Source organism: Sapajus apella, unplaced genomic scaffold, assembly GCF_009761245.1.
Source record: "Sapajus apella isolate SASKATOON/1434 unplaced genomic scaffold, GSC_monkey_1.0 scaffold4, whole genome shotgun sequence".
Lineage (NCBI taxonomy): Eukaryota > Metazoa > Chordata > Mammalia > Primates > Cebidae > Sapajus > Sapajus apella.
The window spans coordinates 16,635,552-16,661,807 of record NW_022436944.1 but is presented as its reverse complement, the minus strand read 5'-3'; the positions used below and the strand labels follow the sequence as shown (position 1 = coordinate 16,661,807).

Genomic DNA, 26,256 nt, shown 5'->3' with positions numbered 1-26,256 from the left:
AGTCGTGTAATTTCTGAGGGGTAGCTTGGTTTTGGTCTTAATTTTCTGCCTGGCTGCTGTGTGTGTTGATTTTCTAACAGAGGGAATGCCCTCTTACACCTTGTGTCTCTACCAGTGCATACCCAAGATTTTTTTTCTTCTTTAAAAATATTTTCTTCTTAGGGCCCCATTTAATGTCAGTTAAATCAAGAAAATATTCATTTCTAGCTACTGTTTAATAGATGTGGTCTATTAAAACACATTTGAAATTAAAATCTCATTATGTTTCACTAATTCTAGAGTTCTTATTCTTGTAGAAAATATAATCTTAAGGCAGATTTTTCTTTTTCTAGTGTTTAGAAATAGGTACTTATGATTTTTATAAAGTGGAACCTGTTTGGGAGAAGATATCTATGCTTAGTTCCCGTCTACTAGAGCTCAGCTTTTTGTTAAAACCATCATTCATGGAGTATTTTCTTGGACCCAGGCACTGGGACTTTCCATGTATTGATTCGCTTTATTTTTAAACCACTCTGTGAGATTAAGTATTATTACTGTTCCCACATTATAGATGAGGAAACAACTGAAGAACAGGGGACTAATTTGCCCAAGGTTTTTTCAGCTAATAGAGCTAAGACTTCAACTGAGAAGCACTGCTTCCAGAGCCCACATCTTAACCACGGTACATACTCTGCTGCCTGATATGCAGTTATGCCAGACTTATTGTTGAAGAGCTGCAACTAAGCTGAGCTGCTCACCACACAACTCCAGAGGGCTCCGTTGATAGCATGGCCCATGTGATCGGGGCCTCCTGATTTGAGTACTAAACAAGCAGTAGCTGTTTTGAAGCCTATGTTATTTTTTGGTATCTACCGACTTCCTTGTGTGTGTGTGTGTGTGTGTGTGTGTGTGTGTGTGTGTGTGTGTGTAGGCATGCATGTATACACAGGCACATGCTTGAGTCACCAAACACGGACACTCTTGCTCCTGCATATACTCTTGCACATATCTTATAGCCATTTGCAGAAAATTGCCCGGTTCCCATCTAATTTTCTCTTACCAGTTGTAATGTCAGTGTTAAAGCAGAATTGCAGACTTTTATAAGCATTTTGAGAACTTTCAACGTTTTACGAAACTTCTACTGTAGTCCTTTTGAAAGTTACTACCGAGTGGTTTAGATCAGAGGGTGACACTTTGGATGGGCCAGGAACCTAAATCCTGCGGCCTTGCATTCGCAAGTGTGGGACTGTGAGTTAGAGTTGGCCCCTCTGCGGGGTGGCACTTGAATCCCACCACAAGGGTTTTTCAGGATAAGGACAGTACTCTCTCTGGCCAGTCACCCTGTTCCTCTGTACCTGAGGCTGATACTGAGAGCAGTGACAAGGAGGTAGCATCTATCTGTGGCATAGTTTTGTATCTGTAATTTTGGTTGAATTTATTTTTCTCCTTAGGCAACCAGCCACAGCAAGGAGTGACACCGTATGGGCATCCTTCACACTTCTGAGTCTGCAAGAGGAGAAGATGTGATGTCTTATGTTTGCACTGAAAAACAGAAAATCAAATTTAATGCATTACTCATCTTAAAAATGTCCCTTTGCTTTTTCATTTCTTTGATATTTTACTATATTTTATGCTACATCTCACAAAAAAAGGTGTTTAAACAAAAAGCCAAGGAGAAGTTGTGGTTTGATTTTGTTGGATTCAACTTTAAAGTAGGTTTACAAATGTGAATCATGCAGGCAGGCCTACTCCCGGAGAGTGTGCTAGCAGACCTTTTGAAATCGGTGCTTTTTTTGAATCTCACATTTCTAGAAAGAATGGATTGTGATGGATTTAAAGTATTTATGTATTTCATTCATTAATGATTTTTTTTTTCATTTTCCAAACTGTGCTGGACCAAACTACTGATTTGAAAGGCATGTCAGATCTTGACAGAAACATGACCCATTTATTCTGCATTCACCTGTGATGGTGAAACAGACATTTATTTGCATTGCTCTAATTTGAAATGTTTTCATAAGCACTTTATAAACTTTGTTCTTATTTATGTAGGACTTTTCTTTGCTTTTGTTGTGGTCAAAAGGTGCTGAAACAGATTGTTGCTTAGTACGTAAACTTCTTAAACCAAGAACTTGAACCACGGTTTCTGTGAGAGCCACCCTAAGATGTGCAGAAGCCTGTTAGAAGTAGCTGTACTCAATTTGTTTTGAGGCAAGATGGTTGACAAGAGTCATTATGAACGGACAACATGTAAACCCTGAAGGCCTGAGAGAACTGCAGTGGAATCGTCCAATTATTTATTGCCAGCTTTGGTTCTCCTGAACCTTATGCCAACTTAAGGGGGAAACAAATCCAGCAGCTGGCTTAAGATTCCAGTGCTCACACTTGACATGGTTTCCAGAGAATCTGGCCCCAAAGTCCAGATGGCTCTGGTTTTCGTAAAAGGTGTATTTGCTGTTTATTCTGTATGGTAAGTATTTGCTATTTTGAATTTAATTATTAATGTGTCAGTCTTGGTTGTGTATTGCATATACTGTATTTATAAATTGGTGCAAAAAGCACAAGTAAATTATACATCAAATTTATTATAAAGGAAATAGTAACTATTTTAACCTTGTTCAAGTATGTGGTAATTTGCTCCTATTAGAGTAAAAAAGAAACCAGTAAATTATCAGTTTGTGAAACTTAAGAGTATTCCATATAATATTTTTTTAGATTTAGATGCATAAAATTTTGAATGTGAAAATTGCAGGGCATTTTAAAACATGTGGGGGATATTTTCCCATGTTCTCTGTTAATTCATTTTCTTTTGCCATATGATTTTACATATAATGTAGTCAAGCATACTGTGAATAGATTTGTCTATAATGAGCAGACCATGTAAATCTACTTTTTTAAAATGTAGCTAGTATAACTTTAGTAGACATTTTCTTTTGCAAATTATATATAAATAATTTATATCTTCCTAGGTGAGTTACTCATTGCAAAGTTTGACTCATGCAAATGACCTCAAATACATGTCAGCTTACTTTGCTGTGGCAACATCCATGTGAACTGCTTTGTACACTGTGAAAATATTTCACTCCAGCCTGCCCGTTTTGTGTTTACTCTGGGCTGGAAAAGACTTTGCCAAAACATTAAAAACCATTCTTTTCACTAAATTAACAGTCTATCTGCTTTCAGAAGATGTATCTGTACACATTTTGCTAGTTTTGTATATCAGGTTTTTTCCTCTCAAGAATCATACTTAGATAAACTTATGAAGTTGTTTTGTTCAAAGTAATATATCTCTATAATGACTGCATTGGCAAAACAACCGAAACGTGAATGTTGTGCCTAGTGAGTGAGTCATGTTCCATCCTTGTTATTTCTTTTCAAAAAGTCTTTGCCAGTTCTCAGTTTGAACCATTTATTTTTTAGCTCAACATTGCATACAGCAGTAATACTGTTTTAAGAATGAGTGTTATAATTGCATAGTATTTGTATGCACTTTATACTTTGCAGAGTTAAATTATTAATCATTTTGCACATGAAAGCTGTAGGGCGTATCTTTGTTGTGTTCCTTTTTTTTTTTTTTTTAGGTGAGGAAGTTATGCAAAGACTCTTAATTCTAAGATTTTATGGACAGTTGAGGAATGACCTAGAGCTGTTTTCCCCTGAGCATTATCAAGAAAATAACCAGAGGTACTTTAGTCATATTTTCTCCCTATTCTGTATCTTGAGAGGTTTTTGTTTTTGTTTTCTTTTCTAGCAAATGCATTCTTGTAACATTAAAATGGTCACAAGGGAAAGCCCTGTGGCAGAACCTGGTACTTTACCTTACCAGAGGAAATTAGAGTAAGATGGAGGCCCCAGCTCCCCTTAAAGACAAGACCTTGAAATAAAATAGAGTCAGCTATACCTATCACAATTCTTGGTTATAAGAAACCCATAGACAGTCTTCTTTACACCATAGGCTTTTTCCTTATAGGGTTGCATTTGTCATTGCATTTACCCTTCTTGGCCTGGAAGTAGAAGGAGATTGGTTACAATGAGTATCTTTGACCCCTTCCAGCCACAAGGTACTAACATCAGAGATATGTAGCAATTAGATCACATTTTAGGCTTAGATGGGGCTAGCTGAAAGTATGATGAAAACACAAGGGCGGGATCCCACATGTCTCAAATGATTGGCAGGGGCTAACATATTAGTAATTCTCAGTTTTGTGTACTGAGATATTTGAATAAGACCTGTGGCATTTTCCCCCCATTTATAATGTTCCTATAATCCTTAATAGGTGAATGTTTGAATAGATGCTGGAGAAATTACACTGGAAAACCCCAGCCCTAAATTTAGATAAGATGAATCATATATTCCCCAAATTAATTCAGGTTGAATTAAGCATGTAATATAAATTCAGTGAATTACAAAAAGCAACATTTTGTGTAGGAATGATCAGATTTTAAATACAGTGAAACTTCATTATATATAATAGATCTAGACCCTCCCAAGCTTTTTCCCATCCCATAATTATTAATGAAATGCTTATAGAGCAATGATTCCTCCTCAGAAAAATTTCTTTATAAACAGCTCCAAACCAGGGGTGCCTAAGCTAGATTTTAAAGTTATAAAGAAGTTTCATTGTATTTTTAAAACCTTTTTAATGGGTGTATTTGGACAAAAGTAATCAATCCCCTTTTCACATTTTACGATGTGCAGGTTATTACATTGCTTTTTACATGTGGAAGTTAGCCTGCATTTATTTTTAAATGCAGTTATTAAAACATTTTTGTATTCCCCATCAATGAAAATTTTCAGTGTGAACAAATGGTGAATCATAATCAAGACAGTTCAGTGCTTATTTTCTGTAGGTTTTAGCAAAAAAAAGTTTATAAACCATAAAATATTTATAGATCAGGATGGTAACTTTACATAAAGATTGCAGATTTAATATTTTCCATTGTCTCTGTTCTGAGTGCCATGCTTGAAACACTGACAGAAGGTGGACACTAGGCAACTGGTAGTAAAAGTTCATTTTTTACTGAAAAATTCAGGTACATTAGCCATTTGTTATAGTGGACCGTTTTAATGTTATTTGTTGGCAAAATAAAAGTGCCTTAAGTTACAAGTTTGTTTTGAGATCCATTAAAGAAATCAGTATCAGTTCATAATGCATTTATTTACAAGTCCTTTTATTTTGCATGTTCATTGTAAATTTAATACTGTAAATGTATTCAAATTCATTTACATGCCTATGGCTGCCTTTGATTAAACTTCTTCCAAAAAATAAATTCTGCCCAGATGTTGACTTTAATTTCATGTCAGATTACTTCAATATACGTTGCTGCATAATCACTACCAAGTGGATTCTTTGCTGTGCATTTGTATATACCAGAATCGGAGGTTTGCGGATTCTGAATGACTAGTGTACCTTGTAAGTGAAGCTGCTCACTTCCACGTGTCCTCCCTTTACTTGCCGTTGAGACAAGGGAGTGGCCAGGGATCTCCCACGTGATTTCTGGCTTGGGAACTCCCAGGGCCACACAGTGGAGCTGAAAGGCTGTCCCTGTCCTGGCGACGATGCTCCTGGGTGGACGATTTGTAATTCGGGGAGGGTAGGCTACCATCATTACTGGAACTGTAATCAGTGTATGACCAACACTATTTTGAGCCTTACAGATATAGTTTCCCTGGTCATAAGCTGTTGCTTCTTTGATGACTAAGGTACCATTGTCGTGCAATATGTATTTCCCAGTAATTTGAGGCCTGTCTACTACATAACCACTTGGCATAGTCCATTTGATGTTTGGCTTAGGAATTCCATCAGACACACAATGCAGTGATAGAGACTCTCCACTGAGGCCTTTTACTGTCCCTGGTGCATATGTAAGAATAACTGGCTTCTGGCCAATTTCTAATATGATTAATTTCTCAATATAGCCAACTTTATTCCTAGCTGCACAGCGATATTTTCCTGCATCCTCCCGGGTTGTCTTATAAATGATAAAAGAACCATTGCTTGCTATAAGATACTGATGATAACTTTGTGGACCATTGGAAAATCGTGTGCCGTTTGGTAAAATCCAGATTATCTCAGGTGGTGGGTTACCATCAACAGAGCAATTCAATACTGTGGACTTTGCCAGCTGGGCAACTGTTTTTTCATTAAATGGATTTCTGAATGTCGGTCTTCTCAGCATTTCCAGTACTTCTAACTGTACTACCAACACGCTCTCTCCTCCTTCATTTCGAGCCACACAGATAAAATCGGCTGAATCTGAAAGCCTCACATTCCTAATTTCCAAGGTTCCATTTTTATGGACTGTGATTCTGCTTCCATAGTATGGGGCTGTGAGGAAAATATTGTCTGGCATGATCCACATGACTTCAGGAGGTGGTGTCCCGTCAGCTCTGCAGTGAAAGTGTTTTTTGGAATGTCTCACAGCCGTGGCTTTAATAACAGTTCTGTTTATATACAGACCATTGATTAATGGAGGTTTAGAGACAATGTCCAGTTTGTACATTTTGGTGTCATCCCCACTAGGATTTTGGGCTACACATACGTACTCTCCAGAATCAAGCAGTTTCACTTTGTTGATGATCAGAGACCCATTGGCATGAAACGTGTACCTGTCGGTGGAGAAGGAAATCATGTCGTTGGAAGGCAGCAACCAAAATATTTTTGGTTTGGGATCCCCAATGACCTCACAGTCAAGGACAGCTGCGTCTCCAACTTTGATTCTCTTGTTGGTTTTATAATGCTGCCTTATCCGGGGAGCAGCCGTTATAACTGTTAAGTGGACCTTCATTTCATCCTTCCCTAGGGTGTTCTGGGCATAGCAAGTATAATCTCCTTCCTCTGCTACCCCAACTTTGTTGAAGTATAAGGTTCCATTGTTAAAAAGGATATACTTTCTGGTCCTGTGGCCACTGTCATCGGCTTGCATTGCATTGTTGATCATGGTTCCGTCGGGCAAACTCCAAGATATCTCTGGCTTCGGGGAGCCAGAAGCTTTGCAGTCTACTTGGAAATCTTTCCCATGGAGCACTTGCTTTCTAAAATACTGCTTGTGGTCAATTTTGGCAGGTTTCAGTCTTAGGCTGACATGCATCAGTATCAGATCATCCCCCATTTTGTTTCTTGCCACACACAAGTAGACACCACTGTCTTTTTCTGTTACCAATCCAATAAACAGGGATCCATTTGGATAGACATGGATCCGGCTGCCCATTCTAAGGAGAAAAGAGATTCCTTTGAGTGTGCAGCTGTTAGCAATGAGGGAAACTGTTTTACTCAGGATTTCCTCCCTCTGTCCTCACTTTATTGAAGGATGACCAATGAAAATTGAGTATCTTTGAGGTGTAGAATATGACATTTTGAGATGTATATATATTGTGCAGTGCTCACCATTAATCTAATTAGCATATCCATCACCTCACATAGTTACCTGTTTTTGGTGTGTGGTTAGCTTTAAATTGTTGCAACAAAAATTAAAATTACCAGCTTATTCTAAGTCATTAAAGATGAAATCTAATTGAACAGGTGTAACTTAGTGCAAATAAGTAGTATTTCTTAGATGGATTTCAAATAAATCTTCTTTACATAGTAATTTTTATTTTAATCTTGATGAGGTAAGTGCTAGAAATACGGGATTTCTAAACACCATGACTTCCTTGACCATTTTACATATCAAGTAAACTAATTGGAACATGGTCATTTAATAATATATACTGGTAAAGAGCAAATTCAATTGCTCTGAAAAGATGACAGATGATACTTCCTAAAAAGCTATTAGTAACAAAATGATTACTGAATTATTTGGTTAGCACTGTGGGGGGCCAATGCAGGCAGATCACTTGAGGGCAGGAATTTGAGACCATACCGGCCAACGTGGCAGAACCCTATCTCTACCAAAAATACAAAAAATTAGCTGAGCATGATGGCACATGTCTGTAATCCCAGCTACTCGGGAGGCTGAGGCACGAGAATCACTTGAACCCAGGAGGCTGGGGTTGCAGTGGCCGAGATCCCGCCATTACACTCTAGCCTGGGTGACAAAAATGAATCTTTCAGAAAAAAAAACAAAAACAAAAAAATACACCAAAAAACTTTGTTATTAAGAGAATACCAACCCAGGGTTCCTTAGAAGGTTGTTGCAGCATCTGCCCTCTGTGGGCAGCTGTAGAGTGACTGGTTTCAGCATTGGGTTGAGCTGTTACGGAACACCATTTTTCTCCAGGTGTACAGCAGCTTCACAGCCTACCATTACCACATTTAACCACAAGATGGCAGATCTTTCCTGGTAAAACTAAATCTAGTTTTTCAGAAAGACCAGTGGAGATTCAATTGGTGCTGAAAGTGCTATCAGGGATACCCATCGGAGAAAAGGTCTTATTTTTTGGCAACATGGACTAAATAAGTAGATAAAGCTGGAGAGAAAAGTAAGAACTGTTTTTCATGGCATAAGTGCTAACCAAGTCAAACAGCCTTAAGTCATTTTTCTCTTTTTATTTGATTGATTGATTTATATTTTTGAGACAGGGTCTCACTCTGGAGCCCAGGCTCGAGTGCAGTGGTGAGACCATGGCTCACTGCAGCCTCCGCCTCCTAGGCTCAAGCAATCCAGCAACCTCAACCTCTGAGTAGCTGGGACTATAGAAACACACCACTATGCCCCGATAATTTATTTTTAATTTTTTTGTAGAGACAGGGTCTCATTGGGTTGCCAAGGCTGGTCTCCAACTTCTGGGTTCAAGTGATCCTCCAGCCTTGGTCCACCACACCTCCTGGGTTCAAGCGACTCTCCTGCCTCGGCCTCCCGAGCACCTGGGACTATAGGCACCCACCACGATGTCTTTTTTTTGGTTTTGTTTTGTATTTTTAGTAGAGATAGGGTTTTGCCATGTTGGCCAGGCTGGTCTCAAAACTCCTGACCTCAGGTGATCCACCTGCCTCAGCCTCCCAAATTGCTGGGATTACAGGTATGAGCCACCATGCCCAGCCTACAGTTACTATTTTTAAACTGTACCAAGTATGGAGATAGAGATTTTTATTCTGCTTAAAATTTAAAATCCTCAAGAATTAGACCCTTAGAGTTAAGCATGTGACAAGAATGGTTTTCATATTTAAATGATCTCAAAAGAGTAGGTTTCTTTAGAGAGAGTTGCCTTTATGTCCAAGGTCTATGTGCACTCTCAAACTGCTGCTAGCCTTGCTGTGTCACTTTTTCCATTTCAGAAGTTGTACAGCTAAATAGATAAAGCAGGTAATTCCAACTCAAAGGTATAAGCTTACCTGTGCTGCTGGTCGACCACAGCCTTGGATGGTAACCTCCACATTATTTGAGGTTTGGGCTCCCCAGTGGCTGAGCAGTTCAGTAGTAATTTGTCCCCCAAATTCACTTCAGTCCTTTTCTGGGATGCAACTTCTATCCTGGGGCTGGTCACTCGCGCTTCCATTGTAAGCATTACTACTCTTCGCTCCGAACCCGTGGAACTGGTAGCGATGCATTCATAAGTGCCCCTGTCTGAAGAAGTTAGGTTTCTTATATACAAAGTCCCATTTGAAAATAAGAACAACTTGGAATTGGTAAAGTGTAATGGTTTCACTTCAGTGCCATCAGAGAGGACCCAGTAAATGCTGGGCTGAGGAGTTCCTTTTGCAGTACAGGGCAGTTTTAAACTTTCACCCCAAGTGCCTACAATGACTTGCCTCTTTTGCTCTAGAATAACAGGTGGTGCTGCAATGACTTGTATTTTAACCAGCAGTGAATCCTGGCCAGCTGGGTTGCTGGCCACACATTTGTAAAAGCCACGGTCATAAATACTGAGATTGTGGATGACCAATGTTCCGTCAACCGTCACCAGGGCCTGCCTGCTTCCCTGGGATGATTCCAAGACAACTGTTTGGTTTGCAAGAATCCAGGTAATTGTAGGGCTTGGCCTACCTTCTGCTCTGCACTTCAGTTCCACAGTGCTTCCAGAATGAACTGTGATCTCTTTGGTACGTCTCTCCAGGATCCTGGGAGGATAAGAAACCACAGACAAGGTGACATGAAGGTGGTCTGTGCCAAACAGATTGGATGCTGAGCACAGGTACTGTCCACGGTCCTGAATTTCCACCCTCTGGATGGACAGGGTACCATTAGGGAGAACCTGGACCCTGTTACTCTGTTTCCTTTTAGATAAATCAAGTCCTGAGAAGAAAAAAGAAAATTATTGCTATAGGTCATCAAAGTTTAGATAGAAAACATAAAGCTATCTTTTTGTTGGGCTACTGAGAATACATTTAAATTGAAACGAAAGCCAGGCCCTGTGGCTCACTTGTATAATCCAAACACCTTGGGAGGCAGAGGTGGGAGGACCACTTGAGCCCAGGAGTTCAAAACCAGCCCAGGAAACAAGTGAAACCCTGTCTCTACAAATGTAAAAAATAAAAGTTAGGTGTGGTGGTGTGCAATTGTAGTCCCAGATACTCAGATGGCTGAGATAGGAGGATCATTTGAGCCCTGGAGACCTGACTGCACCACTGCACTCCAGCCTGAGTGACAGACCCCCTCTCCCATCCCCCCAAAAATAGGACAGACATCTAGTCTTCAGATTGCTAAAATTATTCCTGGATTTTTTCATTCACATTTTACTTTAAAAGCCAGATGGTTCAGCACAATAATTATTCTTTTTCAAATTATATTTCTTTGAATCAGCTTTTTAAGCATTCCAAAAAATGTTCTTAATTAACATATTTTAAATCCTTCTAATGAGTAAAATTAAGCCAGTGTCAAATGATATTAATAGTTTCTGTGTCTTAGAAAAATTTGAAACTGATATTCTTTGGATGTGTAACCCCAAAACATAACAATCTTCTTGTTTTATAACAAACACTAAGTGTCAAGAAAAAGCTTCAAATACCTGATGAGACTCTGGTCCATCGAATGGTGGGCAGGGGATTTCCAACAGCTTCACAGGGAAGAAAGGCATCTGAGTTAGCTGGAATAGTAAAACTTGCAGCTTTTCCTCCAACTATCCTGGGCTTTTCAAATATATTCCTAGACAAAGAGTCAAAGAGAAGGAGTTTGGAAGTTGTTACTTCTTGAACTGATTTTTTATCAAAGTCACTCTTCTTTGCATTCTTCTGTCCATCCCTATTTGAAGCATGAGCGGTGGACTCTGGCAGACCTGTAGTGGGCAACATGCTTACTTCTGGCATTTTCCCTTTTTCAGCAATTTCTGAGTATGGCTTGTGCCAGAATTGGTTTTCTGACCAGGGAGATGGAGTTAATTTAGAATTCTGTGATTTAACTCTTACTAGTGCTGGCATGGGAGTAGAATGTAACAGATTAGAGTAGCTGAAGTGAGTGGTTCCAGTTGTGAACTTGGCATTTGGGTGAGCCTGGGGAGATGTTGTAACCTCTGCTAATTGCTGTGGATTAGCATTGTGCCTTGAGGATTCTTGCAGGTTGACCACTGTATTTGTCATAAGCCTGGAAATGGGAGTTGCCACGTTGTCAGTAACTGCTCTCTGAGTAAAGGGAGGGGAGATGGGAATTGGCATTAGAATAGGACTGCTGCTCAGGAATGGTAGCATGGTTGAGTGTCTAATGACTGCTTTCCTGGTGGTGGTACTCTGGTATGATTTGCCAGACAAAGTTGTCTCAGAAGCAATTGTGCTCTTCAAAGTCTGAGTACTCACTTGGTCTGGCTCTTCAATCACATCTGTCAGAGTTCTTGAATGACGACCAATTGTGCTCGAAATTCTAGTTGTGTTTTCTGGTGGGGAATGAATGAATGCAGAGACACTGGGCTTGACTGAAGTTTCCACTGTCATTAGAACAGGAAGTGTCATAGCAGTGGATGTAGCGAAGCCAGAACTCTGGCCTGGAGAGATGTTTGGGTCATTCCTGTTCTTTAGAGGCTCCTTTTCTCTTTGTATTGTTTGTGCTCTGGGTCTCTCTGTTTGGGTTTCATAAGTAATGACAGGTGCAGGGACAGTAGGAGGAATTGCTGGCATTGCTGTTTGCATTGATATGATGTTTATTGTACTTGAGTCTTTGCTTATACTAGGAAGCATGGGGTTAAAGGATGGGAAGGGAAGCTCCTTCACTGCTGGAAGACTTCCAGGACTGTATGTTTTGCTGGTTGTATGGTGAGTTGTAGTCAAGGTAATAGATGGAATTTGTATCACACTTGCTGAAAGTGTGGTGAAATGGGAGGGGGAATCTTTATCTGTGGGTAAAGCGGGAGATGTTTTAGGAAGCATCACAGCTGTGTTTTGTAAACTAAATTTATGTCGATTCTTTAATCTGCCTTTTGGGTTATGGTTATTAACAAAGTTCTGCTGCCAGGGAATTGTCCTTCTTGAAAACCTTGTAGTGGCTATAATAGTAGTCATTGGTGGCTTAGTGATAGCACCTGAAAGTGATGATGTACTCACTGAATCTCTTTTAGTTTCATTGGTGCTAGACACCCTTGGGTAACCAGCATTTATTTTGTGAGTTTTTTTCATGGGTATAGATGTTGGAGCATAAGTCATGACTGTACCAGTTGGGGTCACTTGAGAACTTTCAGTACTGAAATATTTTATTGTGGTTGTTTTCTCAATATCTACGTTGGGTTTGTTCTCAAATAGTAATAGTGGATTCTGGACTACAGTTGTAGATTCTTCTGATGCGACTCTAGCAATGTCAACTTTGGGGAAAGTAATGGGTTCAGCACTTGGAAAAGACAATGCTGCTGTTGCAGTGGTGAGACCCTCCCTGGGAAGATAGGACAGGCATGTCACATTGAGCATTGTGGCTGAGAATGTAGCAGTGCTTTTCTCAGAAGAGCCTCTGGTTGTTGGCCTGAAAATGCTGTATCTATGCCGTCGGAGAACTGGAGTTCTATATGGGCTGAAAATCCGCCCCCTTCCCCCAATTCTCCTCCGCCTCCCAAAGCGTCTGAACAGTGGGATGTTAACTGTACCATTTCTAGGGATCTGAAACTGAGAATGAGCAGCCATATGGAGATCTGAAGGGAACGTGGAGGTGCTAAGTGTTTGAGTAGTGTGAGAATAGAAGTGATTGTGCCTGGGCTCACTGACTTCTCTCTCAGATGTCTGATGACTATTTGTGGTATTTACTGACTCTAACAATACTTTGTCATTGGTGCTAGTAAGCATTTTGGCATCGACATCTTTGATCATAGTCCTCACTGTTTTTGGGGGTGTGCTTTGGAAATGCTCTCTTCCTCTTCCCATCTGGTCAGAGTCTTGAAATTCAGTATCTCTGGGATGTAGTGGAAAGACAGTGGATGGACGTTGATTGGTTGTGCCTTGCATTTGGCTTGACATGGTTGGGTTTACATTCTTTGACATGGCTATAGTTTCAATAGTAGCAGATGGTTTGAAATCTACGAGTTCTTTGGGTGGTAATATTTGTGAACTCACAACAGGAGAGAATTCTGTGCCAGAAGTTATGTTTGTCACAGGACGAGATACTGTTCTGGAGTCAGCCATCACTGTAGTTACTGCAAGGTCCGAAGCTTTAGTGGCCAGGACCATCAATTCCTCATCTCGAGTGAGCATGCCTGAGGAATCATCATCCTCACCAGGTATGTTTGGAAGTTGAGTGACCAGTGGGGGTGGGCTCACTGTGGGATTTTCTCGCTTCTCTGGCACAGCATTCTTTTTCACCTTCTCCAACAGTGCCGCCCAGTGTTGTGGGTCAATTCTCCTAGCAGACGGAGGGAAGTGCCTCCTATTCTCCCCGAAACGTCTGTGTGTTGAATCTCCATGTCGCTGGTGTATTAATTCCCGATAGTTTTGCCTCTTACTTGTGCTTGAGGCTTGTTTTCCAACCTCAGCCCCCATTGGAGCAGATGTAGGGAGTTGTGCACCTGGCGGCTCCTTAAGAGGGGCAATAGGATTGGACTCATCAAGTCCAGATCCCTCTGTTTCTCCATCATGCTCCAATGGCCTTTGTCCTTTCATCTTGACTGAAACTTGGAAAATCAAAAAATCAACTCCTGATGGGTTGGCTGCCACACAGTGATAATAACCTTGGTCTTTTGGGGTGACCTGTAATATTCTTAATGTGCCATTGTTAAGAACTTTCTTGTCTCTTGATGACTGATAGAGCACATTGTTTCCTGGAAGAACCCAGCTGATAGAGGCATCTGGGATACCAGTAGAATGGCATGGAAGATCAAGTGTTTCACCAGTGAAAACTGTGTGATGAATCCCATTTTCCTGATAGGCTTCTACTGAAGGTTCTACCACGGTTATCCTATAGGTGAGAATATCTGCATCATCATAATTGGTGCTTATGCAGTGATATACGCCCGTGTCAAAACTATCAGCCATCTGGAGTTCCAGTTTTCCACTTTTGTCTATTAGGATCCGTCCATCCTCACTGACATAAGGGGCTCTCACTTTACTTCCATCAGCTAGAAGCCACTCCAAGTGTGGGGTGGGGTCTCCTTGGCCTGGGCAGTTGAGGCCAATGGTTCCACCTACCAAAACAGTATGTTCCAGCTTAGTATTGTTGTCCCTTGAAATCATAGTCCATTTGTGTTTCACTGGCCTCATCTCTGCTCTTGGTAAAGTGATTTGGATATCACCTGAGTACTGGATCTGTAACGTACTGAGTGTGGTGGCAGTTCTGTTCAGCTGCAAGGAAATTTGGTCTTGCATTAACCAAGAGGGATCTGCTCTGAGATCTGCCTCTATGTTGGTAAAGATGTCTTCAGGCTTAGGAGCCACTTGTTTATATTTGTAACAGAGCTGTGGTGTTTCGCTAAGCAAGTGGCTCTTTTCTAGTATCAGAGGACAATCACTGTACAAAGCCAGAACTTGCCACACTGGCTGAATGTGACCGTAATCTATGTTGCACACCAAAAATGTTGAAAATGAAGTATTTAGCATTATATAGTCATTTTCTTCAGTGAATGCAATGGGTGATGTCCTTGAGGGCTTTTGAATACTGCAGACCATGTTAGCTTCATTTCCAGACTGGTCTGTCATATTCATGGTGAGGGAGCCAAAGGGTGCCATGAAACCTTGGGGAGAGATGAAAGCAGAACCACTGTCTTCCAGAATAGTCAGGCTCTTTGATTTCAGGGATGAGTCAATGGTTGGCTTGGCACACTGGAAAGCTGCAGCTGAGATCATAGCTAAGGGCTTGCCTTTAGAAGTTCTAGGGTTCATGCAAAGTGGACATTGCTGAGGACTAGAGGGACTTCTCTCTTTTTTGCATTTTATTACATCTGGAAAAAATCAATTGAGTTATCAGTTATGACCTCTATGAATTGACAAACATTTTGAAAAAATAATGTTTGCTAGAAGCTGAAACAACTTAATAGAAAGTTTTCTGATTTTTTGCTTCTGAATTGATTTTTTAAAAAGCTATTGTCTGTATAACCTGCTACAACATAATATGCACAGACACAGGATTTTGTCTGTCTTATTTACTGCGGTATTTCCTATGTTCAGCAAATGCCTGATATATATTTGGTACTCAGTAAATATTAGTTGAACGAGTCATTTTTTAAATCTAGGGAAACAAAATGATACACTCATGCCCGTCAGTTTTTATTAATAACAGTTCAGTTCTATTTCTTCATTTTAACATTTTAAGATAGCCACAGGACTTCATTGTTCTTTAAAAGATAAGCTGTTTGTTAAATGATCATTTATAATCCCTTGGATATCATTAAAAACCCGTTTATTTCCATTATCCAAAAGAATATTAACTGAATTACAAGGTACCTTGACCTGATCTAGCTGAGTAGCAATAGGAATTAAAAGCAGCAGATGAATGTGGGAGACAAGGAAGCAGGTAGACCCAGTCAACAGGAGGTGAAGATTGACTGAACACAGACAGTGACAGAAAGGAAGGGTCAAGAAGACTGTTTTATGACTTTGGAAACTGGATGGTTCATGGTCCCCTTGGATGAGGTAGATGCACTGGAGGATCAGATTTAAGGGGAGGGAAGAACATTGTGCCAAGGCGGCAGGACAGCCCATTAAAGCTCTGACATTCTGGTGAAATTAGAGGTTGCAAGTCTTACACAGCACTAGGACCAACACTATAAGGACCAGCATTTCTAAGTGACAGGTGCCTCATCTTTCAAATATTTGGATATCACATTTAAAAGCTCTGCTCTGGTGAGCCTATTTAAAATGGTTGGTCACTGGAATACTTGGTAAGAGGTATAGACTTTCCCCTTACACAAAATACAGCCTGAGACATCCATGCTGTTCCATGTAGTAGTTCTTATATGATGCACTTGACACAGCACTTAACAAAAGCATTGTACTTCTTAGAAGATCTAATTTGCCAGAGTGGATGGATAGGGTCAAATCTCCTTCCCATGTGTGCACATGTCCTCTCAAAGGCTTAACAAAGTCACTCTGGGCTGAGCATAGTGGCTCAATGCCTGTAATCCTAGCACTTTGGGAGGCTGAGGTGGGAGGATCACAAGGTCAGGGAATTGAGACTAGCCTGGCCAACATAGTGAAACCCTATCTCCACTAAAAATACAAAAATTAGCTGGGTGTGGTGGCACATGCCGGTAGTCTCAGCTATTTGTGAGGCTGAGGCAGGAGAATCACTTGAACCTGGGAGGCAGAGGTTGCAGTGAGCTGAGACCATGCCATTGCACTCCAGCCTGTGTGACATAGTGAGACTCTGTTTAAAAAAGAAAAGAAAAGAAAAAGTCACTCTGACCAAAGATACTGAACCCTTCTGTGTGTACTACAGTGTGACAGGTAATGTCACAGATGCCTGGCCAGTCAGCATTCTTCAGCAAATTTTATAGTCTAAACCTATGCAGAGGAGGCGGCTGGCAAGATGGAAAACCTTTGAATAATCATAAGAGTTGCCTCCCAGTCACCCACTTGCCAACAAGCTATATTCCTTTATCTACTTATCACTACCCTGGGCTAAGACAATGTGGCAGACTTCTGGCTTAATGAAACCTCATCACAGAATATGCTCACACCATGGCATGATTATTATTGCTTGCACTGAGCCAGAGTTAGCAGGCCTTGGACGTCTGGTATTTTGCCTCAAATGCACACCTGACCACGTCACCTCCATTCCCTCCATCACACTCGGTTCCAGCCCCATGGAAATCCTTTCCATTCCTCCACCCTGGCATGCCATACCAGGCTCTGGCATATGCTGTTCCTTCTATGGACCGTACACCTGTTGTCTTACATCATGACCTAAGTACTGACTGAACATCCTTCAGAACCCAGTCTGAACAGCACTTCTTCTGGGTGGACTCCCTGTTTTATAGTCTCCTGGTACCTTCACTTCTTGTATCTTACTTTTTCATTACTCTCTATTAGAATGACTTGTTTACTTATCTGTCTTCCCATGAAACTATAAACTTTATTCTTGTTCATCTACATGTCCCCAGCCCTGGCCAATTGAGGCTCAGGAAAGATCAGCAGAAGGAAGAAAGGCAGACAGGCAGGAAAGATAAAGTGGCTAATTATAAGACCCTGTTGTTTTTTTTTTTTTTTTTCCTCCCCACGTTTCAACTTATAAATTGAGAAGTGCCTTACAGTTGAAGATGTTTTACAGTAACAGCTGACAAATTGGCAACCAATATAGCTATCACAACATGTACACCCATAAAGATTGTCATAGCTATTTATGTCACTTTCTGTTGTATCACATGTATTGGTGGTACAACATACATTAAATTTTGCCTTTAAAATGTTTCAATTAAGATTACACTATGATTTAGAATTAAAACAGGTTGTCAAGTATGTAGAAAAGAATGGAAACAGAGCAGCAGGACATAAATTTCATATTCATGAAACAAATCCTTGTTAGAGAAACGGCCACAAATTCATTTTATAGAAACGCTATATCAACAGCTTTGCGGAATCAAAGAATGGAGGATACCTGCAGTAGATAAAGTCGTGTTACATTTACTGAGATTGGCACAAAAGGATTGCCTACCACATGCCAAGTAAGGTCACTGAAGGCATGAACAACTGTCGAATCTCTCGGAATTTCAAAGCATAAAAGGTTGATGTGACTGATCAGTGGGTCTTATAAAAATGATCGTTAAGTCATCTCAGTCAAAAGGAGAACACTTGATTATTAAGACTGAAAGATGTTAGCCCCTGTGGGTCCACTTATTTTACATATATAATGAATTGATTAACAGTAGGAACATGTTCTGGAAAATGCATCATTAGGCAATTTAGTTGTGCCAACATTATGGAGTGTACTTACACAAACCTAGATAGTATAACTACTACACACCTAGGCTATATGGTAAAGCCTACTGCTCCTAGGCTACAAACCCATACAGCATATTACTCTACTGAATACTGTCAGCAACTATAATAAAATTCTAATTATTTATCTAAACTTAGAAAGGTAACATGTTGCACTTTATGATGGCTACAATGTTACTACGCAATAGTTTTACTTAAACTCCATTATAAATCTTATGGGACCAGGATCATCATATATGCCATCTGTTGCTGACTGAAATGTCAGTATGCAGTGATTACCCGTGCGTGCCTATCTATATGTACATAAGACATATGCATAAGTTTATATGATGTGTGTTTTTATACATATACATATATATATATATATATATATATATATATATATATATATATGTACGTTTTGGACATATTGAGACCACAGGTAAAGATAAATGAGAAACAGGAAGGCAAAAGACTTCTAGTAGTAGTAAATATGTTATCTATTCAAGAATGGAAGCACAGGCAAACAACCCAAGTGGTGAAATGGTGATTCTGATGGAGATGGGGTGGCTGGAGAAGCAGCCAGACTTCTCAGAAGGGCTGAGTAGTTCGCAGGCTGGCTGAAAACTATCAAGCAGAAAAGGAAAAGAAGGGCTCCAGGCAAGGGCAGCAGCAGCCGTGAGGGAGTAAAACAGCTTGTGGTGTGGCAGGAAGTTGTCCAGAGTTGTTAGAGCAAAAAGTGCCTATGTGTCTGGGGTGTGCGGGGCCGAGGGTTGGAAAGGAGGGAAACAAGGCTGAGGATGGGCCAGCACCACACTAGGAGGACCTGGCCTGCAGCTAAGGAGCATGAGATTTATTTTCTAAGCCAAGAGTCAACAACATTTTTAAAGAGCCAAATAGTAACAATTTTAGGCCTTCTGAAACATAGTTCTCTGACACTACGTAACTGCCACAGTAGCCAAAACACAGCCATAGATGATGTATAAAGAATTCATTGTTCTTGAATTATTTCTGAGATGTTATTTTCTCTCCTAAATTACCCTGGCCTCTCCACTTACTAATATAACACCTCTAAGTAGATTTCTTCCATTTAATTGGGACAAAAAAAATAAACAATATCGATACCTGGCTTCTCCTGTATCCAGTCAGACAACCACTTTAAATGGCAATCACAGGTCCATGGGTTCCCATGCAGGTAGAGGCTTTCTAGGTCAGGCATATAGGAGACCATCTCTTGAGGAAGGGAGGTCAGGAAGTTATCCGACAAGTATAGGTACTTAATGAAAGAGATTTTAAATATCTGGAGATAGCTCAAAGAGACAAACGTATCTGGATGGAGCTTAGTAAGCCGATTTCCTTCCAAGTGCACCAGGCGGAGAAAGCTGAGACCATAAAAAACCTCAGGGTTTATAAACTCAATATTGTTGTGGTCCATGTGCAATCGCGTCAAGCTCCTGAGGCCATAAAAAGTATCTTTCTGAAGTTTTCGGACTTTGTTATAGCTCATTTTTAAGACCTGTGAATTTTTTTTAAAAAAGAACATATGTATGTTGTCCAGGGAATTTTCACAAGAGGGAAAAGTGTTATCAATAACAAAACCTATGTTGGAATTAATTCAATGCAGTTTTTACACTTAGGATTCCAATTCAAATTAGTTGCAAATTACATATGACAGTATCAGAGAAATTAGAATACTCAGGAACATCTGCCTATTGATATTAAAGAATGATTTGTTTCTTTTTTCTTTGAGACAGAGTCTTGCTCTGTCACCCAGGCTGGAGTACAGTAGTGTGATCTATGCTCACTACAACCTCTGCCTCCCATGTTCAAGTGATTCTCCTGCCTCAGCCTCCTGAGAGTAGCTGGGATTATAGGCGCTCACCATCATGCCTGCCTAATTTTTGTATTTTTAATAGAGATGGGGTTTCACCATGTTGGCCAGGCTGGTCTCAAACCCCTGACCTCAGATCATCCATCCACCCTGGCCTCCCGAAGTGCTGGGATTGTAGGCATGAGCCACCACGCCCTGCCAGAAATAATTGTTAAAATTAAGCACATATATGTTTATTGTGGCAATGTTCAAAATAACAAAGACTTGGAACCAACCCAAATGCCCATCAGTGATACACTGGATAAAGAAAATGTGGCACATATACACCATAGAATACTATGCATCCATAAAAAAGAATGAGTTCATGTCCTTTGCAAGGACATGGATGAAGCTGGAAACCATCATTCTCAACAAACTAACACAGGAACAGAAAATCACACGCTGCATGTTCTTACTTATAAGTGGAAGTTGAACAATGAGAACACATGGACACAAGGAGGGAAATATCACACTCCAGGGCCTGTGGGGGTTGGGAGCAGGGGGAGGATAGCATTAGGAGAAATGCCTAATGTAGATGACGGGTTGATGGGTATAGCAAACCACCATGGCACGTGTATACCTAAGTAACAAACCTGCACATTTTGCACATGTGCCCCAGAACTTAAAGGATCATAATAAAAAGAAATTTAAGATATATAAATGATACTGTGTCTATTTTAAAAAGATTTCTTAATTTTGAGATATATATTGAAGTACTTATAAATGAATATTATGAAAACTTGGATTTATATCAAAATAATTCAATGGAGTGGAGGGTAGTGGGTGGGGAGTGCAGTTAAGACAAGATCTGTTATGAGTCCATAACTATTGAAGCTGGGTAATTATAGGGTTCATTATATTAAGTCTCTCTATAAAATTTTTATAAGGTTTAAAAACAGTATTTCAAGTAAAGATTTCCTGAAAACAAATTTTTCCTAACAGAGACTATTGATTTTAATTTATTGAATTACAGTTCACGTGCCATAAAATTCACCTTTTAAAGTGCACAACTGCTTGGGTGCAGCGGCTCCCAGCACTTTGGGAGGCTGAGGCAGGCAGATCACTGGAGGCCAGGAGTTTCAGACCAGCCTGGCCAACACGGTGAAACCTCATCTCTACTAAAAACACATATACACACACACAAAATTAGCCGGACATGGTGGCACACACCTGTCATCCCAGCTAGTTGGGAGGCCAAGGCATGAGAATCATTTGATCTTGGAAGGCGGATGTTGTAGTGAGCTGAGATTGTACCACTGCACTCCAGCCTGGGTGACAAAGCAAGATTCGGTCTCAAAAAAAAAAAAAAGTGTATAATTGGTTTTTAGCATATTCATAGAGTTGTGTAACCATATCCACTATTAGAAGCTTCTGAATAAATTTTCTTATAAACTTTATTTTGCACCCCAAAATAAAAACTGTTACCCATTAGCAGTCATTTTTCCCATCCTCTTAGCCCTTCACAAGCACTAGTTTACTTTCTGTTTCTAAACATTTTATATAAATGGAATCATACATTATATGGCATAGTGTATGGCTCCTTTCACTTAGCAAGATGTTTTCAAGACCCATCCCTGTCACAGTGTGTCAGCCCTTCATTCCTTTCTTTGCTGAATAGTATTCTACTGTATGCATGCACAACACTTTGTTTATCTATCATAGATTGATGGTCATTAGGAGGTTCTTCTACTTTTTGGTTATGAGTAATATGACTAATTAATTTTGAGTTGCAATTAAAATAATTTTGAATATTTCAATAGTGCTTAAGTATTCCCCAATTCCCTTTCCAATTACAAGTTGAACATTCTCTGTCTCCCATAAAGAAAAAAGAAATGCTAGTATACACAATTTCTCATCATATTTTCCTGACTTGCCTGAACTGTCATCTCTGTCAAAAATCATTTTCTAGAATTCTAAGATCCCTAATAAGAAAAGAAAAAATAAGCTGGCAACATAGAAGAGCTTTGCCCCAAATGTAACCTGGGAGTTCAGTCTTCAACTCAATGTTCCTCAATATCCATTGAAAACTTGGTTGAGAGAATAAACATGTGGAGAATTCTATAAAGGACATGCAATCCATCTATTCCTTCAAAGACATACATTCCACATAGAGCCTGATTAACCTAATCAGCAGAATCGCATAGCTACATTATACTCTATTGCCCTTCACCGAGGTTATAACCTCCCTCACCGGTGTATGTTAAAAGGCTCTATGAACACAGGTACTTTATCTCTTACAAGTATAGTATTAACTTTAGTTTATGACACTGTATTTTATGAGGAACTTTGTAAGACATTTCTTTCTGATTTAAAATCATACATGGCTGGGCTTTTCCTGAATAGATTGTTTAAGTTTTAATAGATGCCATATATTGTTAGTTTCTCAAAAGCCTCAAGTCCTACTTACAGCAGACATGAAAGTCTCTATGTATACATTTCCTCATCTCTGTATTCTTATCTCTAGGCTTATTTTACCTTTTACTTTCTCATTCACTTTTGTGATCATTCTTCCATGATTTTATGCATTTTTGGGAGGCCTCATAAGCTTAAAAAATTGTTTGAACAAGGTAGAACATGAATAAGTAAATAAAATGAAACTGAAAAACAGTATACTGATTTATATAAAGCTAACATCTGTCTAGGACAGCCATTGTTTTTAGGAACCACATTCAATTCCCAGATAAACATGACTAGAAGTATTCTTTTAGGATTAAAATTTAAAGGGTTATTGATGTTTTTTTTCTATTAGCCTGAGGTATTAGAAAACTTACCTCACAATTTTCTTATTCTAATTTCCATATACAGTTGCACAGTTAAACTGTTTTTTTGTTTTTTTCAACACAGCTTCACTCTTACTGCCCAGGCTGGAGTGCACTAACGTGCAATCTCGGCTCACCACAACCTCTGCCTCCCAGTTTCCAGCGATTCTCCTGCCTCAGCCTCCCGAGTAGCTGGGATTACAGGCATGTGCCACCATGCCTGGCTAATTTTTTTGTATTTTTAGTAGAGACAGGGTTTCTGCATGTTGGTTAGGCTGGTCTCAAACTCCTGACCTCAGGTGATCCGTCCACCACAGCCTCCCAAAGTGTTGGGATTACAGGCGTGAGTCACCACACAAGGCCAAAAATCAGTTCTTTAACATTCTCCATTGGCATCTGCTTCTAATTTACAAAATGTTTATTTTTGTATTGTGTAGAGATAGGCACCCTTTGAAGGTCTATCTCACTGGTCCCACCTCACCTCTTTAACCTGCCCCCTCTCTCCATGGGTCTCACCTGCAAGGCCTGCAAATCTGAGAAGGTCTTGTCAGGGATTGTGTGAATGCCATTGCTGTGAAGCATGAGTAACTCCAATTTGGTCAGGCCAGAAAAATCTGTTTCCGTCAATCTAACCAAGCTGTTATATCTGAAATAAAAAATGACATTCTAGGCATAAGCTAAGTCTGTCAACTAAAGTTCAAATGTTAAAACCAAAATAAACACAAAAAGACTCCACACCTCTCCTTTTTTTTAACTGTTCTATTGAGATAATCAAATGCTTGAAATATGGAAATCCACTAGATGCTGTCTCAGTTACAGTCACCCCCTTCACATTCTGGGAACTTGTCACGTTTCTTCTCATTTTCAAACTTTTATATCTATGCTGTTCCCTCAGGTTGGAATGTCCTTGACCACATCCTTTTCTGTTTGTGAACACTTAATATTTAGCCGATTCTTTCATGATACTATCCCCTCACTCCCAGAAGGAATTCCTCAGCAGTGGTTAAGAAGCCTGGGCTCTGGAGCCCAGGTTTGGGCATCTGGTTTGGGTATGATTATAAGCTCGGGCTCAACTTAGTAGCTATGCAACCCTGGGTAAAGTCAGCAACCTTTATGTGCCTCAGTTTCCTCATTTATAAAATGTAAACTTAGAACTCAATCCTAAGGGGTTATGAGGATTAACCCCTTACATGGACACAGTGCTTCACTCAATACTAGCATATAGCACAAAATTAATGTTAGCTCTTAATCAATCAAAATTAATGTTAGCTCTTAATCAAAATTAATGTTAGCTCTTAAAATTAATGTTAGTCACTAAGTGACTGTCTCTAAGACACTTTGTATGCTCTATTGCATTTTTTATTCATTGTACTGACCGTACATTTGTCTTCTCTATGAATACATCTCCTAGAAGTGAATACTATATCGTTGTATTCCCAGTGCATAGTACATGCTCACTAATGTCAAATAAACCATGTTAAGTCCAACATGTATATTCACACACATTTTTTCATGAACATTGTTATATTTTTGCAAATTTAATTAGGCATCCATTTTAGATAAGTTTATATGGAAAGCCAAAGGACCTTTAAAAAGGAGATACATATATATATGTATATGTTTATATATATATATATGTTTATATAGATATCTATGTTTATATAGATATATACATATATAATATGCATATATAAATATATACATATATACATGTAGATGTATATTGAATGTTGTGATTCATCTCCCAAAGTCATAGATGTTTGAGGAATAAGTCACTGCTGTGATTGATCACTCTTTAAGAAAAAGAAAGATAGGGCCTCACACACCCTAAATTGATGCGTTCCACATTGGGCGGGATGCTATCTGGGATGGAGGTCAGGTACCGAAATGTGCAGTGTACTTCCACAGGTATATAACAGGCACAGCGGCGAGGACAGGCCCTGCCCCCTGGGATGGCGACCAGGTAGATCACAGCAAAGGAGACCAGCAAGCAGGTGATTCCTCTGCCTTTTACCTTCATCCTGAAAAAACATCACACCTAGGAGTTATAAAGAGCGGTGGAGCACAGTCCCAGGACCACCACACAGTCACTCTGGGAATCCGGGAGGACTTCCTTAAGGGTCATAAGTGGCTGATTTCATTCCTACCCTTTGTGGTCAAATGCACTCTTTAGAAAACCATAGTGTGTGCTGCTGGCATCACACTGCACTTTATGATCAAGTGGGATATTTACTGTTGTGATAATTTCTTCACAGCTTCTCACTTCTTAATAAAAACCAGGAATCCCTATTACTCAGGCATTCATTAAAAGGGAAACTGTAAACTCTAAGAAAGATATTGTGACAACTGGACTATATAAAATTTAGTGTCCTTTATAGACATTAATTCTTTTAGAGTAGCTTTTAAGAAACTGATTCTAACAGTAATACCTGTGCATAATAAAACATTTGGAAACTGTAACTAAGCAGTAAAAAGGAAAAAAATTACTCAGTCTCACCACTGATACAATCCTTAACATTTTGTTGTATTCCTTTTCAGCATTTTTCATATACTGTGTGTATATGTATAGGTGCACATACAGTTAGGTGTATATGTGTACATATGATCAAACAATTTTGTAACACATTTTATCATTTCATATACAATGTGTTTTTCCATTTTATTAAATCATCTTCAGAAACATTTTTTAAAGGCTGTAATAATCCACTGGAAGGGAGAATAAATCTCTTTTTAATGGGTTTCCAAGTCCCTGCCAAAAGACACATTGGACACTTCACTGCCAAGTAATGATCACAAGCAACAGTGACTGACCAGCTGAGAGGGCTTGAGCCAAGCTGACCCCGTGCAGGCATGATACTGTCTGCTTTTGCTCAGCTTAGAACATCTCTCTGCCTCTTTCCTTGGTCCCTCCTCCAGCTCATGGCTGCCACAGAAGGTGGGGAACATAACCAGGAAAGAAATTGGATGAACCTGGAAGCCATCATTCTCAGCAAACTGACACAAGAACAGAAAATCAAACACCGAATGTTCTCACTCCTAGGTGGGTGTTGAACAATGAGAACACATGGACACAGGGAGGGGAGCATCACACACTGGGGTCTGTCAGAGGGAAATAGGGGAGGGACAGTAGGGGGTGGGGAGTTGGGAAGAGATAGCATGGGGAGAAATGCCAGATATAGGTGAAGGGGAGGAAGGCAGCAAGTCATGCTGCCATGTATGTACCTATGCAACAATCTTGCATGTTCTTCACATGTACCCCAAAACCTAAAATGCAATAAAAAAGAAATATGCTCAACTTGTCAGAAAAAAAAAATGGCATCTGTTACCCATATGTGGGGCAAGCCCAGGAATCCAAACCTAATTATCTCCTGAAATGCAGAACACACAGGGTTGAAATAAACTCTTAATTGTGCTTTTCTAAGCAAGGAGACCTTCATAATTTGTAATAAATCCC

At 39.8% G+C, this 26,256-nt stretch overlaps 2 protein-coding genes across 10 annotated transcripts in view; one reads left to right on the top strand and one right to left on the bottom strand.

Moving 5' to 3' along the window:
- MED12L (mediator complex subunit 12L) overlaps positions 1-5,250 on the top strand; it is a 363,897-nt gene extending 358,647 nt beyond the window's left edge. For 5 of the 6 annotated variants that reach the window (XM_032263069.1, XM_032263086.1, XM_032263074.1 and 2 more), the window contains one exon: positions 1,431-5,084. In XM_032263069.1, coding sequence (XP_032118960.1) covers positions 1,431-1,483 — 53 coding nt within the window. In that variant the 3' untranslated portion in view covers positions 1,484-5,084. Of the gene's footprint in view, positions 1-1,430 lie in introns of all 6 variants that reach the window. The other variant, XM_032263096.1, reaches the window with a different exon arrangement.
- The window catches only part of IGSF10 (immunoglobulin superfamily member 10), a 31,064-nt gene continuing 8,346 nt past the window's right edge, over positions 3,539-26,256 (bottom strand). For 2 of the 4 annotated variants that reach the window (XM_032263030.1, XM_032263036.1), the window contains 6 exons: positions 24,629-24,823; positions 23,319-23,448; positions 19,299-19,689; positions 10,868-15,199; positions 9,255-10,155; positions 4,310-7,192 (listed from right to left, as the gene is read on the bottom strand). In XM_032263030.1, the coding sequence (XP_032118921.1) occupies positions 5,281-7,192; positions 9,255-10,155; positions 10,868-15,199; positions 19,299-19,689; positions 23,319-23,448; positions 24,629-24,823 (7,861 nt within the window). In that variant the 3' untranslated portion in view covers positions 4,310-5,280. Of the gene's footprint in view, positions 7,193-9,254; positions 10,156-10,867; positions 15,200-19,298; positions 19,690-23,318; positions 23,449-24,628; positions 24,824-26,256 lie in introns of those variants that run through there. The other 2 variants (XM_032263042.1, XM_032263047.1) reach the window with 2 other exon arrangements.